This window comes from Schistocerca cancellata, chromosome 3, assembly GCF_023864275.1.
Source record: "Schistocerca cancellata isolate TAMUIC-IGC-003103 chromosome 3, iqSchCanc2.1, whole genome shotgun sequence".
NCBI classification, from domain to species: Eukaryota; Metazoa; Arthropoda; class Insecta; order Orthoptera; family Acrididae; genus Schistocerca; species Schistocerca cancellata.
In genome coordinates, this window is record NC_064628.1 from 649,849,085 (window position 1) to 649,866,292 (window position 17,208).

General features: G+C 36.4%; 1 protein-coding gene across 6 annotated transcripts in view; it reads right to left on the reverse strand.

Moving 5' to 3' along the window:
- Positions 1–1,203: 1,203 nt before the first annotated feature.
- LOC126175606 (uncharacterized) overlaps positions 1,204–17,208 on the reverse strand; it is a 31,792-nt gene continuing 15,787 nt past the window's right edge. For all 6 annotated transcript variants that reach the window (XM_049922485.1, XM_049922483.1, XM_049922488.1 and 3 more), the window contains 2 exons: positions 9,912–9,992; positions 1,204–9,806 (listed from right to left, as the gene is read on the reverse strand). In XM_049922485.1, the coding sequence (XP_049778442.1) occupies positions 7,067–9,806; positions 9,912–9,992 (2,821 nt within the window). In that variant the 3' untranslated portion in view covers positions 1,204–7,066. The remainder of the gene's footprint in view (positions 9,807–9,911; positions 9,993–17,208) is intronic.

The window sequence follows — 17,208 nt, forward strand, 5'->3', positions numbered from 1 at the left end:
GAACAATATCTTGTGCCACACTTGAGACAGTGAAAAATTCTGCATTTATTCAGATAAAAGTAGGAAAAAAGTTTTATTTGACCCTAGGAGTTTACACAAGGGCCACTCACACTGGAATTGTTTGTTTGTTACTGTGCATGTGCCACTGCACTTATGCAGCCCACTGCCACCATCTATATTCAGCACTGAGTATTATCTAGTAGAGGAGGGATGTTCAAAGTTGTGAGACATTTTTGTTTAATTACTTTAACAGAAATATTGTTTTAAGGGTTGCTGTGACCCTGGAGTACACATTGTGTTCAGTGGTGGAGTGTGAAGTTAATTTATGTGAAAATATCACATGGGAATGCCATTGTACTAACAGAAGATGATATGCGGGAAGCGCTGTTAAAAGAATTCAATTGTGAAAGTGACTTCTGTTATGGAAATGATTCTGAAGTTGATGCTACTGCAGCAGTTATGGACAATGGCAAAACTGACCAGTCTACCGAACCTTCAGACACTGAAGAAGAAAATACAGTCATTGATGGTAAGAGAGGTTATTATTGGAGCACAGCTGTGCATAATAGTTCAGTCTTCCCAGCTGCTAATGCTACAGACCATATTCCAAGAGTGTGGAAATAATGAATGAACAGATTTATGAATAACTGAGAACACCTCAAAATATTTACTTAATATGTGCAATTCATTAAACTGCAAACAAAGTCTTTAGAGCCAGATGACTTTCAGCTTTCTTCACTGAAAAGTTTCCAAGACAGTTTTTACTTCGTACAAGAGAGTCCAGTTTCATTATAAAATATTCAATTTTTCAGACAGTTTCTCCACCGAGTAATTGATGGTCATTATGAACTTGATGCACACTAAGTTGACACTTATTGTGGTGGCTGATGGGAGCAACTGTAAGTGGGAAATGCCTGTATGTTTTCTCCCATCAGCCATCATGCTGAATGTCAAGTTAGTTTGCATATATTATACACTTCGTGTGACAATTTCAGGGATGTGCACTACTAGGGTTAATAGTTGGTAACAGGTCAACAGGCTCACAGTTTTCCTTTTGTACCTTTAATTTGACTTTAATTTAAATTTATTTGTATTTAATTTTTATCTTTAATATTCATTAAACTTTCACTCCAGGCTCTTCTTCTCTTATAAATACAAAAGATGATAACATCTTATATAAATGTAAGAAGACAAACAAAAGCATGAAAATGAATATTTTTATTTATGCAACTCTGGTAAAAGGATAAAGTGTACTCGTCTACTGAACTGGTGAACAAGTATGATAATTTTAGGGCTGTTCAGTCATCACAGAACAAAACACCCACAAACGTCATTGACAATCTCACCTGAAAAGAGGCTGATTTTCACAGAACAACATTCAGTGTGATGCATTACATACCACTTTACACATCCAAGAACTAACAGTTTGGATTTTGTCCGCAGTCTTTAGGAATCAATTAAATTATTTTAAACTATCACCAATTAAAATTACTTACTAGGCAATATTGGGTTATTTGAACAGTAACATCAACAGACGTAGTCAGACATAAATGTACCATAAATGTGCTGCTAATGTTTAGTATCTCAAGCATCATTTATAACACATACTGATTAAAATATTGAAAAATTCTGTACAAATTCAAATTTTGCAGCATACTATAACAAAACAAATTTTTGTGCAGTCTCAGTCATTGGATTCCACCTATAAATGAATAAACATTAATGCCACATTTGGAGAGAACTTATATTTTTTCATTCTTAAAATATTCATACTCTACTGTGGATTCTTAAAGAACATATTATTCTCTGTTCATTATTCTCTATCAGACAAATGTATTAAAAACCCAACACTAACTAAATGAAATATTGTGTTACATTTCAAACATATAATAAATAAATGTTAACACATTTGATAGTTTAACATCTTGAACAGATAAGTTATTTGTTGGTTTGTAAAAAGGAACTGCAGCAGTAACAACAAATTCAACAACAACAATAATAACAAAGAATAAATAATCCTTATCTGTGAGAGGAAAGCGCTTTTTTCACTATCTTTGAAATAAGCATGGTAATTATAATAATAAAATGAAATTAAGTTTGTACTATGGATGCATAAGACAAAAATGGTTTTAATTTCCGTATATTGTATTAAATTTATTTTTAACATGAAATGTGGTATTTACTGCATAATACCATTTCTGTACAAAACAAACTTACATTAATGATAAACTATTCAAACGTAGTGTATTGGTCAGTACCTGACATAGCAACAGCAATCTCAGTGTAAAATGTAAGTATAAGTAGGTGAACTGCTACTGTTAAGACACACAGGAAAAAATTAAGCCACAGCAGTGCATTGCAGCTACATGTTAAACTACACTGCATATGTTACAAAACTGTTTATTGAAAGCAGGTTCTCTGATTATGGGGGAAATAGACAAAAAGATATTAAAATAGTCCTGCAAGCTATACAAAGGTAAAACTGCGAGCAAGTTATAATTTGAGTTCAAGAACTTGATCGTCATTGTTGTAAGAAACTGAAAGTCTGATTTCTAAAGTATTTTCTCTGGAAAGAGGGGGGAGGATGTTAGTTATTGTATTCACATATTCATCACTAATAACATGAGCAGGTGTTGAGTTCACAGTTAACAGTTATAGTGTGAAGGGTGAATAGAGACTGTGGCCAGCTTCACCTTTACCATCTAACAATAAATGACAAGATTAAATTCTTCAAATAATGACAACTCCAAGCTGGAACATCAACAATATTAGCAAAGGATATGTTGCTTCTTGTCGTAAAGATAATTCATTGAGTTGCAGACATGCACAATGAAAAGATAGTTACACATTATAGCTTTTGGCCAAAGCCTTCATCAGCAAAGAAAACACATACATTCACATAAGCAAACAATCTCATGCACACATGACTGCTACCACCAGCAGCTCTGTCTGGAAATGGTCCTCTGGTCGGATGTGCCGGGAGTAGCGAACTGTGTGCGTGAGGTTTGCTTGCTTGTAAGAATGTGGGTATGTTTTCTTTAGTGAAGAAGAGTTTTGCTGAAAACTACAATGTGTAACAGTCTTATCATTGTTCCTGTCTCTAACTCAACAGGTCTTCTTTACAGTGAGTCACAATCTACCATCTTACTAATATTGTTGAAATTAAATTCTTTATGTGCTTCCTTCCTGTATAGTCACAATGGTAAGAACACATATGGCATTGCGCAGTTTTAACATTTTTCTTGTTCTCTATAAGAACTCCTGTTTTTATTGTTTGGAGCTTATAATTTTTGAGGGCAGATTTTTCACTTTTTGGAATTAACAACAAAAGGAGGTTGGATATGATCCGTTTCTGCTCTTCCTCTAATACTGTTAGTTTCCTGAACTGCAGAAAAATTAATTCTCTGTCAGCTGCTTATTCTTCAGTCACAAACATGTTTGTCTCAAGTTACTTAGTACAGTACGGTTAAGTGGTAGGGGAGCTACTGGACAATGTTACACCTGGAGATATGAAGAATGTGGCATTCATGCTAACATAGGTAGTATTTCACCTCTTAAGATTAAAAGTAAAATGAGGACAATAAACAGTACAAACAAAAGGCAAGGAAACTTTTAAAATTTGGTATTATAGAGGAATACTGAAGATCAGACAGTTAATGAAAAAAACTTAATGAAATTGATGAGAAAAGAGTTTTATGGCACAGTCTGACCAAAACAAGGAGAGCTACATCAGATCAGCCTTGGACTGAAGACAACAACAACAACAACAACAACAACAACAATGATGCATGAAGATAATATTTAAAATCTCAAAAATACTCTGTTTTAGAATGATCATAGTACAATGTGACTTAAGTACCATGAGTGGGAATATATTGTCATTTGTGTTCTGGTATGTTGCATCTTCAACCGACTGGACTAATTCACATCTCCAACTGACTGGACTAAGGCATTATATTTACTGGACCCTTAAATTTCTTAGACTTACTCACTCAGTTTGTGTGATTTGTGAAGACAACTGACTCCCAGGAACAGTAAAATCTGTAATGTACTTAGAAGTACTGTTTTTTGTTTTTGTGGGTAGTTATCTGTAACTTATATAAATTAGTGACTTTGTCACACTGGCAAAATAGTGCAAAAGAATTAACTGTTTTTCTAAACATACAAAAAAGTGTGCAGGGCATAACACACACATAATAAATAAAACATGAAGTACAGACTGGAAGTACAGTTTCAGTCTTTCCTAAGACAGTTATGATTGGTAGATTAGGAAACATATAAAGCAAGGATGCACATGATGTGTCTCAAGATATCTCTTCAACATAGGCAAGGACAGCAATGGTCAATGATCCAAAAAGAGGGATATGATGTATTAGATTTGAAATTCCAAGACAGGAAGGTATATAATACAAATTCATGCTCGTAAATTATAGAATGAGCAAACATATTCTTATTATTGACTTCCAGTTCATGTAACTGAATTGTGCATGTACAACTAATGATGCAAAGAGGTCAAAATAAAAGCTTTCTACAATAGCATCATGAAAATAACAGACAATAAATGCAATCTTATGTAAGTGAGCTTGAAGAGATTGATATGTACTGATTATATCCTTGTAATAAATGGCTGATATGGATAAACAACTTGAAACATTTAGTAGCAATAGTAGTATTCTTGTAGCTGTAAATCACTGTGACAAAACTGACAAGCACAACTTAACTAAATGCAACAGCTTAACTGCAAGAATTTATCTGTTTATTGAGACTGTAGAGCAAAATATTGATTGTAAGTCACTTTCCTATAAGTTATGGTGGATTTATTTCACTGTGCCACACAGGTGATATATAAATATAATATTGTAAAAGCGTACTTGTAACTTTCATGTACTGATATGCAATTTGTAGTTCATTTCTGAAAAGATCTCCCGAAGGATTGTTTTATGATATAATCTACAAACACAGCAACATTTATTACGATTAATTGCAATTATGTCCTGCAGCCATAAGAAGCAACATATACTAGTTGTGAATAGGCTATAATTTTTAATTATTAACCCTTTTGAGCTGATGTAGTCAAATAAGGAGCCAGAGGATGCATCCCAAGGAAAGACACTTGAGTATGGTACAGTACTGCATTGTAAAGCTACAGAGGCACTTTTAATTTCAAATAGTTATTTCACTTTATATGTTTAATAAACAGTTTAGGAGAGGGAGACGTTCAAACATTAAAAATGTGCCATAAATTACTGCACTGTAATGAAGTCGGGCCCAGCCTACAAAAATTTATTTGATTACTTGTGTTTTCATGCATTTCCACATTTACTCTGTTTGGTCAAATGAGTATTGAAGTGACAACTGATTGTGTAAAAATATATGATTTAGTAGTGACAGTGATACAAATGGTTTGTGACAACGACCTCACATACAGCTGTTCCATATGATCACAATATTCTCTTACCCTCTAGGTTCATAAAAGGTGTTAAAACATTAAACATATTTTTATTAAATGTTGAATTATTTTGAGAAATGCGGGAAGAAAGCTGCTCACACACACACACACACACACACACACACACACACACACACACACACACACACACACAAACTCTGCAGCCTCAAGAGTGTTGCCACAGTTACATGCATGTGTGCTTTTCTGTGCTATAACATATTGTCTATTCACCACATTTTGTAATTTCCATTACTGTAAACTGCATTACAGGTGAAATATTCTATTCTGAGAACCTGCCATGTCAAATTTTTGCTATGTCATATTACTGTGCAGTCTGATAGTATATACAATGATTACAGCTGTTTATTCATCAATATTACATAACTACGAGTATGATAACTTCTAGAAATTTTTCCCATTATATAGTTCATGTGTAATAGTTTGTTATGGATTATGTCCATGTAAAGATGTCCACCCAAACAAAAGAATGGAGAAGCATAAGTATGTGTTATTGATTTATATTTCAACATTAACATTTGAAATCATAAAAATTAAATTTTATGGTCTTTGGTATAACATATTTACATGACACTTTATCATGTGTCTACCATTTAAAGCTCTTGAACCTAGAAACAATCTTGAAATGCAGTTGGAGATCAAAATTAAGGAGACATTCACTTAGCCTCTCTAATCAGTGCACACACAATCGTTAAGACTGAAACCAAATGCAATCACTGTAACTTAATGAAGTCCACAAACATACTATTACAAAAACAAGCAAAATAGACCACTTTCCTACTTGTAAGGAAACACACATGAACATGAGTGATGATTCTGGAAGAAAAAGGTGGTAATTGCAGCAATCTGAACTAAGCATTACAAATTTTAAAAAACCTATGTAACTGATTAAAAATTAATGATTCTGACATGGTAAAGAAAGAAAAGCTGTTTCTGTTACTAAGTCACTATGAAATAATTGTTATAAACACATTAACTGACTACATTCTAAGAGAAAGAACTGTAGACAGTTTACATGGCAATAAATTTCACAGCCTTTTTCATAATTGTGTAATACTTTGTTTATCTATTTTACAGAACAATAATAAAATAGATTTCTTTTAACATGAAAAATTAATTAATTTTACAATTGTTGTCTTCTTAAATTAACACAATAGTGTAAATGAATTGATATTATCCATAAGGCTAGTGAACAGTGTACAGACCATATTTTTGTTTTCTGTTATTGCTCCACACATGTCACGTTTTATACAGCAGCATTTTAAGTTACTCATGTTTCTGAATCATATATTAAAGTGCCCAACTTAACTAATCACAGTTACAAATGTAACAACAGTTCTTCAGATTGTAAACAAGGAACTAAACAGCTTCATTGAAAAAACAAAACAATGGACAATGACTCACAAAAATAAAATATTAACTCTTCAACAACACAGATAAAGATGAGAAGAGAGGAAATACAGCAAATTCAGTTTTTTGTGGCCTAAGAGCTGAAATGACATGATATCAATAAGTGTTCCAAACGTTTATGAAGTTTTACATATTTACAAAAATTTGAATAAATTTATATACAGATTTACATGATTCATGAGCAGAAAATTAGTCAGCTGGAGGTTGTTCAGGAGGGTCTTGTGTAGCTGGTGAGGAACGACTACTAGAAGACAGTTCTCCTTCTGATACTGCTCCTTCAGGACTCTGATGTGGGGAACCATCAACTCCTGATACACCTGCTGCAATGGACATCTCACGAACATTACCTGGTAAATAATCTTTCCATGAGCGAAAAAGGTAACGAGTGAATTTTCTCAACTGCCTGAATTTGCAGTAGGTGGCTCCTTCTGCAGATTCCAACTGTTGAGTCTGTATAAGAAATCCTTTTTCCTTAAATGTCTGCTCCAACTTTTCTCGAGCCAAAGACTTTCTCGTTTTCCGTTTGCGACGTGATAAATGATACTGTGAAGAGTTTTCCTCACCGACATCTGCAGGCCTGAAGATATGATCAGTGCTGTGTGCAGTACTGAAATGAGCCCCACTTTGTTCAGAAGTTCTATTCAGTACATTAGCATTCTGCAGTTCTCTTGTTAGCATATCATTACACACCGGAAATTGCTGAACATGAGTTCTTGAACTGTCTAGTGGAAAAATTCCTTGCGTGTGATTATCTTTCACAGGGATATTTCTGTCACCTCCACTCATGGTTGAAGCAGCTGTAAGAAAATTCTCAGATGGAGACGATGATGACGTTGCACTTGATTGTTGAAGTGATTCTCTTGGAAAGAATTCATACCCTCTCATAGATTTATCACCTGTTCCACTGTAGTAACGAAAATTACCTCCAGAATCTACAGAAAGCATTTTCTTTTCTTGAAGGCTTGGTTTAGCCCCTCCTGTAAACTTGAATTTGCATATGCTAACTTCAGTTGTGGGGTTAGTACTATTTTCACTTGGCATGGGTGGAATGAAAATTGCAGAGCGTTTCTTTTTTGTTGGGGCTCCAGAGGCTGGAGGGTTGCCCAATGGTGCTAGTCGCTTCATCCTAGTAAAACTGGTTTCAGACAATGTGGGTGTGGAATTAGTAGAATTTTTGTGATTGGCTTCTACCATCATTGAAAATGCTTTAGGAATCACAGTTTTACTGTGTGTTGACTTAGGGTCTTTCCCAGGAACAATTTTGGTAGGATTTGTTTGGGTAGGAGACGGTGTTGCAGTGACTTGTGGCAAAATGTTTACTGATGGCAAAGGTGATTGGACAAACCCTTGACTCTGCTCTGGAGCAATAGGCACTATGGGTATTGCGCCTAACTTCTGGTAATATAGAAGTTGTGATTGAAGTGCCATTGGATGCACAAAGACTCCTGTACTTGGCCAGTACACATATCCAGAAGGCATAGGTGGAATGACAGCACTGTTAGGATCAAATGGAAATACTGACACTGAGGACGGATTTGGACACACTGAAGGAGGAAACATATTTAAACCTTCTTGTACACCTTCATTATCCTGTGTTGCAGAAAGCATGACTTTGGGTTCACTATTTGTAATCACACACTCACTGGGAAAGTCATCAAGCAGAGATTCACTTTCTTCTGTGTGGTCCACCTCACTCGGTGATGGGGGTTCACTTTTTACTGTGGTAGCTTCACTGGTTCTTGACTCATAAAAATTGTCATGTTTCCTTAACAGTCTAATTTTTAGCTGATTCAAGTCTTTCATGCAAAGATTCAGTGGTTCCTCATCCTCACCTAATACTGAAGTCCCTTGGGCTTTGTCCCAATTCTCTGTGTCAACACGAGATTCCACTTTACCAACATTACGTAAATAATCTGCACTTACTGTAGTTCCTCGATTAGGGTCATGTGACACAGCTGTCAGTCGCTTTTCCAGTAAACTGCTGATAATCCTGTTCTGCACATCACTGTGATTGAGTGGTACATTGGCCTTAAAAGATTCAAGAATTCCATTCTTAGCCCTTAAAAATGATGAGTCATGTGCAACACTGGTACCAGCTGTGACATCAGTGGATGTGTTACATATGACTGGTTCAGGCTGATTTAACTGTCTTCCATGCCACTCTTCAGTAGTATCTGCAACAGCCTTTGCAGTCATGCCAGGAAAAACAGTGCCATAATTCTTGTAAATTAAATGGCATATGTCAGCTTTCTTTGGTTTTCTTCCTCTCCTTGGCTTCATGTTGTCAAGAGTTATTTCTCCCATATATGGCAGGTCCTGATAGTTCATTACCTTATTTGCAGTGTTAGAACATACATTTGCACTTGATGCTGTAGAATGGTTTAAGCAGCTGTTGCTGTTCACATCAGTTCCACTTGATACAGATGATATGATGACTGATGATCTTCTGTGGTCACTCTCACAAGATGATTTGTTGATTCCTGCATCTGCAAGGAGGCAACTATCAGTGTTTGCTAAAAGGCTTCCCAAAAGCCCTTTTGGTGGAACACACCTTTCACTGTTTCTATTGACATTATGTCTTGTAAATCTAGGAGATGTTTCAGTAATTGCACTGTCTTCAGTTCTATGTTGAAAATCCATATAGGTTTTGCCAGATATATCACTAGGTGTTGCTACTATATGCAGTCTTTCAATTGCAGTAGCTGCAGCAGTCAGTGGGGAAGTCGATGTACACTGGCCCTCAGTTTCCCGCTTGATGACAGGGGGGCGGCGTGGGACAAGGGGAGGAACTGGACGTTGCTGCTTGCTCTGGGCAGATTTTGCAGCAGCTGCATCCTGCTGAGCCATTGCAGCTTCATAGTGGTCCAGATATTCTGGTGGAAGAGCCTGGTGATGGAATTTGAGCTTCCAGCGAGATCTGCGTCGTCCCCTGAAGCAAAACAAAGAAATTATTGCAACATATAAACAAAATGCTTCTGCCAGTTTGCAGTTACAATGCACAATAATTCACAATCAAAATGAAAAGATACTCTACCTTCCTCTGCCTCTTTCTCCGGGATTGGGCAAACAAGTAGATGTGGATACAGGAACTGAATTTTGACTCCCAGTATCATCTCTGGAAAAAGAAAAAGCAAACCTGATGAATATGTATATAGCCAAAAAGATCGTGAGTTGAAGTAAACACAAGTATGATTTCAAAATAAGCTAAATATTATTACAAATTAAAACTAATGCTTGTGATGCATAATATTTTTATATGATAAGTATGACAAAATAATCCCACTATAAACCATCTGGATACCGGCCACTTTCATGTTTCAGAAAATATACACTCAAGAGCCAAATAAAGTGGTGCAGCTGGCTGATATCGTGCAGGCAGCGGAAGTGCCACAACATGACATGGCATGGACTCGATTAATGTCTCAAGTAGTCTCTGTATTTGAATGCGCATGCCTATACCAGCTGCTTTGGCACTTCAGTGAATATCATGCAGTCATATTTGTGTAGAACAAGTATTGGGATATCTTAAAATACTTGCTTTTATTTTAATATGATTTCAAGCACAAATGAAATAATGATATGGATTAGTGTAGATTGCTACTCACCACAAAGAGAAGGCATTGTGCTATGGACAGGCACATTTAAAAGTAGACTGTTGGACAAAGTCCTTCATCAGTGAGTAACACATACACACACATTCTTACATGCACAACTCTCTCTCTCTCTCTCTCTCTCTCTCTCTCTCTCTCTCTCTCTCTCTCTCTCTCTCTCTCTCTCACACACACACACACACACACACACACACACATGCGCGCACACACACACACACACACACACACACACACACACGCAGAAGTCTACTGCTGTCCCTGGATGTAGTGGTGCAACAGTGCCAAAAGATGACAGTATCCATGTATTTGTGAGTTGTGCATGTATGTATGTGCTGTGTTTGATTCTTGTCTGATGAAGGATTTTGTGCAAAAACTGATATTTTTCAAAAGTCTGCTTTTAAATATGCCTGTCTGCCATTCAGCACCTCCTCTATGAGAGAGTAACAATCAATACTAATTCATACTGTTATGTCAATCCAGATTTTCCATTATTTAAGCAGAAGTGCCACAACATGTCGTTACATGGACTCAACTAATGTCTGAAGCACCCAGAAGGGGAGATGGAAACTAAATGAAAATTCTTGAGTTGAAAGGATATGTGATGTTATTTCAGTGAGTATAATACTGAGTCTGTATAAGCCCACTTAACATTATGATGTTGCACCACCTCTGACCTGGATGCAAGCACTGATTTGGTTTCCTCTTCATAGGCAAGCTATTCTAAAACAGTCGTAAATGGCCTTTAATATCCTGGATCCTGGCACATGGACAGAAAAGGTGTCTGAGACGACAAAATGGTTCAAATGGCTCTGAGCACTATGGGACTTAACATCTGTGGTCGTCAGTCCCCTAGAACTTAGAACTACTTAAACCTAACTAACCTAAGGATATCACACACATCCATGCCCGAGGCAGGATTCGAACCCGCGACCATAGCAGTCGCGCGGTTCCGGACTGAGCGCCTAGACCACCGTGGCCGGCTCTGAGATGACAGCTCTCATGTTTTATGGGTAACCGATCCGAGGATCTTGCTAGTCACTTGAGTACCTCAACATCAGGCAGACCGTTCATACACACATGTCATATGTGGACGATCATTGTCCCGTAGAAAAAGTGTGCCATGATACTGTCACTTGAAATGTAACACATGAAGACACAGGATGTCCATAACATACAGCTGTGCTGTCAGTGTCAGAGTTCCCCCAGTCACTACCAGCCATGACCTTAAGTCATATCCAATTGTGTGCACACTATTACGCAATGAGTAACACCATGAATCCTCTCCAAAACATTGGAAGAAAAGGACCTCTGACCATGTGCCACCATACCCAACAACAGTAGTCATTCAGGGTGGTGTGGAACTGCAGTTCATCGCTGAACACAATGCAATGTCATTCATCGACAGTCCATGCTACCTGGTCATGGCACCACTGGTGATAACAGCACCTATGCATGGGATAGTAATTCCTTAGTCCAGCTGCTGGGATAATCTTAATAATAAATTAATAAATTATGTGGGATGACACAGAATGCTGTAGGGAGTCAATTACTTGTTCTTGGGTGGCAGGCACAGATGTCAAGGGGGTACAATGTGCTCATTGCACAATTCAGTGAACTTCGTGTTTGGTACTCATACATCTTTGATCAAAACCTTAGCGATGAATATATGTGCCCTCACATTCCCATCCAATCCAACATTGGGTCACTGTCACATCCAAATGCCCCACCAATCTGAATACTGCACAATTCAACCAACCAACATAATGGAGACCCACAGTCTGAAACTCTGTCAGGGGCTGACAACACTGTCTTACATAAGTTTGTGGTATCCATGTGTCCTTGACAGTGATCACTCAAAATCTGATGCTGTTCATGCCCCTTAAATACCCATCCAGGCATGATAACAACACTACAAATGAACAGCACTAATGAACTGAGAAGGTTTTTCTATCTGTCACAGAGATTTTTAATTCTAATCATTTACATACCTGCTGATGGTATGCACACATATGATGTTACATTGACATCTGACGGTGTCTTCATCAGGATGCTTGCTTTTTGTCAGGCAGTGTACTTATACAAATGTAATATATATGTTCCCAAATGGCTATAGAAACATATTGTTGACCTCAAGACAAGCAATACCAAAACATATCACTTCAGTAATAGTAGTGTATAAATTATCTAAATGTGATGACAATGATGATGTTTTGTTTGTGCTCAACTGCACAGTCATCAGCACCCATACAAAGTCCCAATCTTTACACAGTCCAATCTAGCCACTTTTATGAATGATGATGAAATGATGAGGAAAGCACACAGTCCCCGGCCAGAGAAAATCCCCAATCCAGCCAGGAATTGAACCCGGGACACCATGATCCAGAGGCCACTAGACCATGAGTTGTGGACTTATCTAAATGTGTAACCTACTGTACAAGCCATGAATAAGTTTGTGGTGGATGTTACGCCAACATAATTTCCACTTTTCCTGTTGGCTCATAGATGATAGAAAGATTTCTTGGTATACCTCCATAGCAGCCCAGATCTCTCTAATCATGTGAAATGTATCATGTACTTTCTTCCCAAAATACGCATATGTTATATCTATTTTGTATGGCTATTGTTGTAGAACATGAGATTTTGGTCAAAGAAAATCTTATTATCTATCCTTCTCCATCATCAATATCTCTCTTTTTTTTTTTTTTTTTTTTTTTTGTCTCATCAATTCTGTAACATTTACACTGTATTCACAATAATATGATCAAGGTTTCACATTGGATGGAAGACAGAATATTAGTGTGGACTGGATAAGGATGGGGGGAAGAAAATAAATCACTGCTCCATTTAAGGGACCTCCTTGATATTTAGCATGAAGAATTTAGGGAAAAATGGCAAAACTAAATAGCAGTGCCCAGATAAGGATTTTAACACTAATTTCTTACACAGACTGTGTCCTTTAAACAAAAACTAATTTTCTGCAGTATCTCAGTTTATATCAGTTATTTTGGTCTATTTTAATGTGTGTTACATAAAAACATAATAATGAAAGTATCAGTTTGAAATATGAATGGACACAATGTTTAGTTTGCGAAGTCCTGCTTAAATACAGTCAAAATAAATCTATTTTTATCATTTCTCAAACGTATGAACAAAAATAAATAATAAATCTATGAAACTGTTGAGACTACCTATTTTTAATGGTCCTATTTATATTCAGTTCATTTGGATTTCCACTTTCGTCCTCATTGCTACTAATCAATAATTTATTTTCACACCTTTATGTTGTATCAAATTGAATAAAATTCTTTAGGATTTTTCTGAAAATAATGGCTCCTTGTCACCAGCCTTTCACCACAATATTTCCAAGTCTGTTTTCAGTGTATTGACAAGAAATTATACCTTGTCTGAATTTCACTACTTACCTGAAAATGTTTCTTCATTCAGTGAAAATGGTCTTAAAGCCAAGGGACCTACCTGGCAGTTTTACCAAGAAAGGATGGGCAGTGGTAAAACAATAAACCCTCATCATTCAGTACAGCTGTTCAAATACCTGTTCCACCATCCAAATGCAGGTTTTCAGTGATTTTCCTAAACCAGTTAAAGCGAATACTGGGATGGGATATGAGTCACTCATGTTTAGGGCCAGGCACCACTCATTGCTAACAAAGTTAAATTGAGGACTGTGCAGTACTGGAACAGGATATTACAACATATTGCCGAGGTGTACAGTCAATGTTTTGGTGGTGGGTTCATCTTTCAAGATAATAATGCATAAGTATACCATGCCCTCCTTACATATCCCTCCAGTAGGCATGAAACAACTGACTGGAATGACACGAGGTATGTGTTGATGTAAACATTGAGAATTCTTGGGATCAGTTGAAACTTGCAGTGTGTTATTCCTGGAACCCTTCTCGCACACTACACGACTGCTGGATAACTACCGTCAGCATCTCAACCACCTTGCAGACAGCATGGTAACGAGGACCAAAGCACATTGCAATTCATGAGGTGGAGCAACATGCCACACAATGCTACCCAGCAGCAGATTTTGATTTCACAGGTTTGCAAATATGAGCTTTTTTGAACAGACTGCCTTTATTTTTTTTTATTTCATAGTAAAGTTATTTCTTTTTTTACAATCATAAGGCTTATTCTTGCAATCCCAACAGCCCATCAGTATACATCCACAGATGTTCAAATGGTGCAAACTCTTTGAGCAGTTCAGTGGTTCAGTCTCTGTTTCTAAGCTCAATTTTGTGATTATCTTACTGAAGGTGATTATCTTATTTGAGGAAGATTTACTTTCATTTTTACAGAACAATGGACATTCAATAAAAAGGCAGAGGAATGGGTGAAACATAAAACCAGTTACTTATCATACAACTGCAGACTTATCCTATAAGCCAAATAATTTATAGCAAAGTTTTAAACATGGCTGCTTGCTTCAGTGACTGTTTCTAAATTAAAATTGAAACAAATGAGACTACGGTCATTATTATTTTTAGTCTTATTGATCAAATTTCAACACTTCTAAAAGTGCCTTCATCAGAATTAAAACAATTAAAATAGCCTATAGCATAGTTACAAATTTATAGGAAAAGACATTTTTATATAAAAAGTGTAAGTACTGACTAACAATAAACGACAGAGGCAGTACATGTCACATGGCCTGTTGATTATTTTATATGTGATATGTAGGTACTGTCTCTGTCTTTTATTGTTAGTCAGTACTTACACTTTTTATATAAAAATGTCTTTTCCTATAAATTTGTAACTATGTTATAGGCCATTTTAATTGTTTTAATTCTGATGATGTCACTCTTAGAAGTGTTGAAACCTGGTCAATAAGACTAAAAATAATAGTGATCGAGGGCTCATTTGTTTCAATTCTAATTTATAGCATTTAAAGGTCTGATATTCAAATAAAGTTATGAAGAACATTCCTATGGTAACTTATGTTTTACTTTAAGGTAAAAGCTTTTTTGCCTACATCAAATTATACCCATTGTATCACCCTCTCTTAGTCAGCCCAATGCAAATTAAGAGAGTAGGTTAAGTTTCAAAAAATTGCACACAAACAAAAGAACACTTTCAGAGACAATGTGTATGTGGTATAATGGGAGGCATTCTCTGCAATGCACTGGACAGTGGTTGTAGTGTATGGATGTAGATGTAGAAACTGAAATGATAAGAGTGAAGTGTAAAGATAAAACAGATTTTCAGATCAATAAAATTGTATTTTTTTATCAGAAAACAAGAGCATTGAGTATGAGAATATATGCTAAAATTTAAATTCCAGCTTTTAATTAATGAGTAGCACATTTTCATTTATCACATGGAAAATTATGAAATGTATTCATATTTAGTTACAACCAATGCTCCACATATTTCTGTAAGCTGATGGTTTCATTAAGATTTAATAATCACTAGACCTCTTCCAGTTTCTTTCTTTCTATTTATGTTGTTAGGACAATTATAATGAAAAGATTAAAAGAACATGTGAACATGTGTTTGTGGTATTATTATTCATTGCTACACACAACAAAATCAGCAAATATTTTTAACATTCTTCCATCTCACAAAATTCGTCTTCCATGTGAATACCTTATTCTTAAACACAGGAAAGTGAGCCAGATCTAGTTCATATTCAGAGAAAATATGGGGCTGGAACATTAACCAGCCTGCATGTGTACATCAGAAGATTTCCTGTGCCATTATCATTGCTGGGCTGGTTTCCAATTTTTGTCTCAGTGTTGTCAAAAATGGAAATTATGAAATAGACTATTAACAATGGTAATGTAGTCTCCAACACACACCGCCTAAATTAAGCTGTTGCAAGATGGACACACCAGAATGTTAAATCTTGCAAGTGAATGATTGGTCATGAGATAAGGAATACCATAGGTGAAATGACCAAGAATAAAGGCATCAGAAAGCTAACTGCCCTGTAAACCAAACCCAGAAACCAAATCACAGACAGGGTATGAAAGTACCATTTTTGTACTAGTGGATAAAGCTCCCATCACAGAAAAAGATTAATATGAGGGTGAATCAAATATAAGTCAGGATTCTTGCTATATGTGCCTTTTTGTAAATGGAGAGCAGTGCAATCTCTGCTCATTATTGCTTTCATTTACAGTGATTGTTCTCTACAGCTAGAACATTGTTGTACTGTTTCTTTAGTCAGAATCACAATGTCAGAACAAGAGGTACTGTCATCTATTGTGCAACACATTATGATTAAATTTCTCACAACAGAGGGCACAAAACTGTCTGAAATTCTGAAAAAACTTGCGGCACATTTAGGGAGCAATACCCTAAGAAAGACTCAAGCATGCACATGGCACAAAAAGTTTTTCCAAGGACAAGAAACAATGAGAATGCAGCTCACCAAAATTGCCTGATGACCAGCATGACTGAGGAGAATATTCACACAGTTAGCCAGCTTACTGAAGACTAACACCAAATAATAGTTGTTGTAATTGCTATTGAGTTTGTCATAAGCTACAGTGATGCTCAGGCAACCGTCACCAACAATTACAGATATTTGGGAAGTGTCCGCAAGGTGGGTGCCTCATATCCTTACCACAGTGCACACATTTCATCATCTTGAGGTGTGAAAACTGCTGCTGATGTGCTACAAAAGTAATGGTGCAAAATGGACAAATCTGCAGACGTGAAAGCCAAAAGCTGTCTCCCCATGGTTCTTGAAACAGT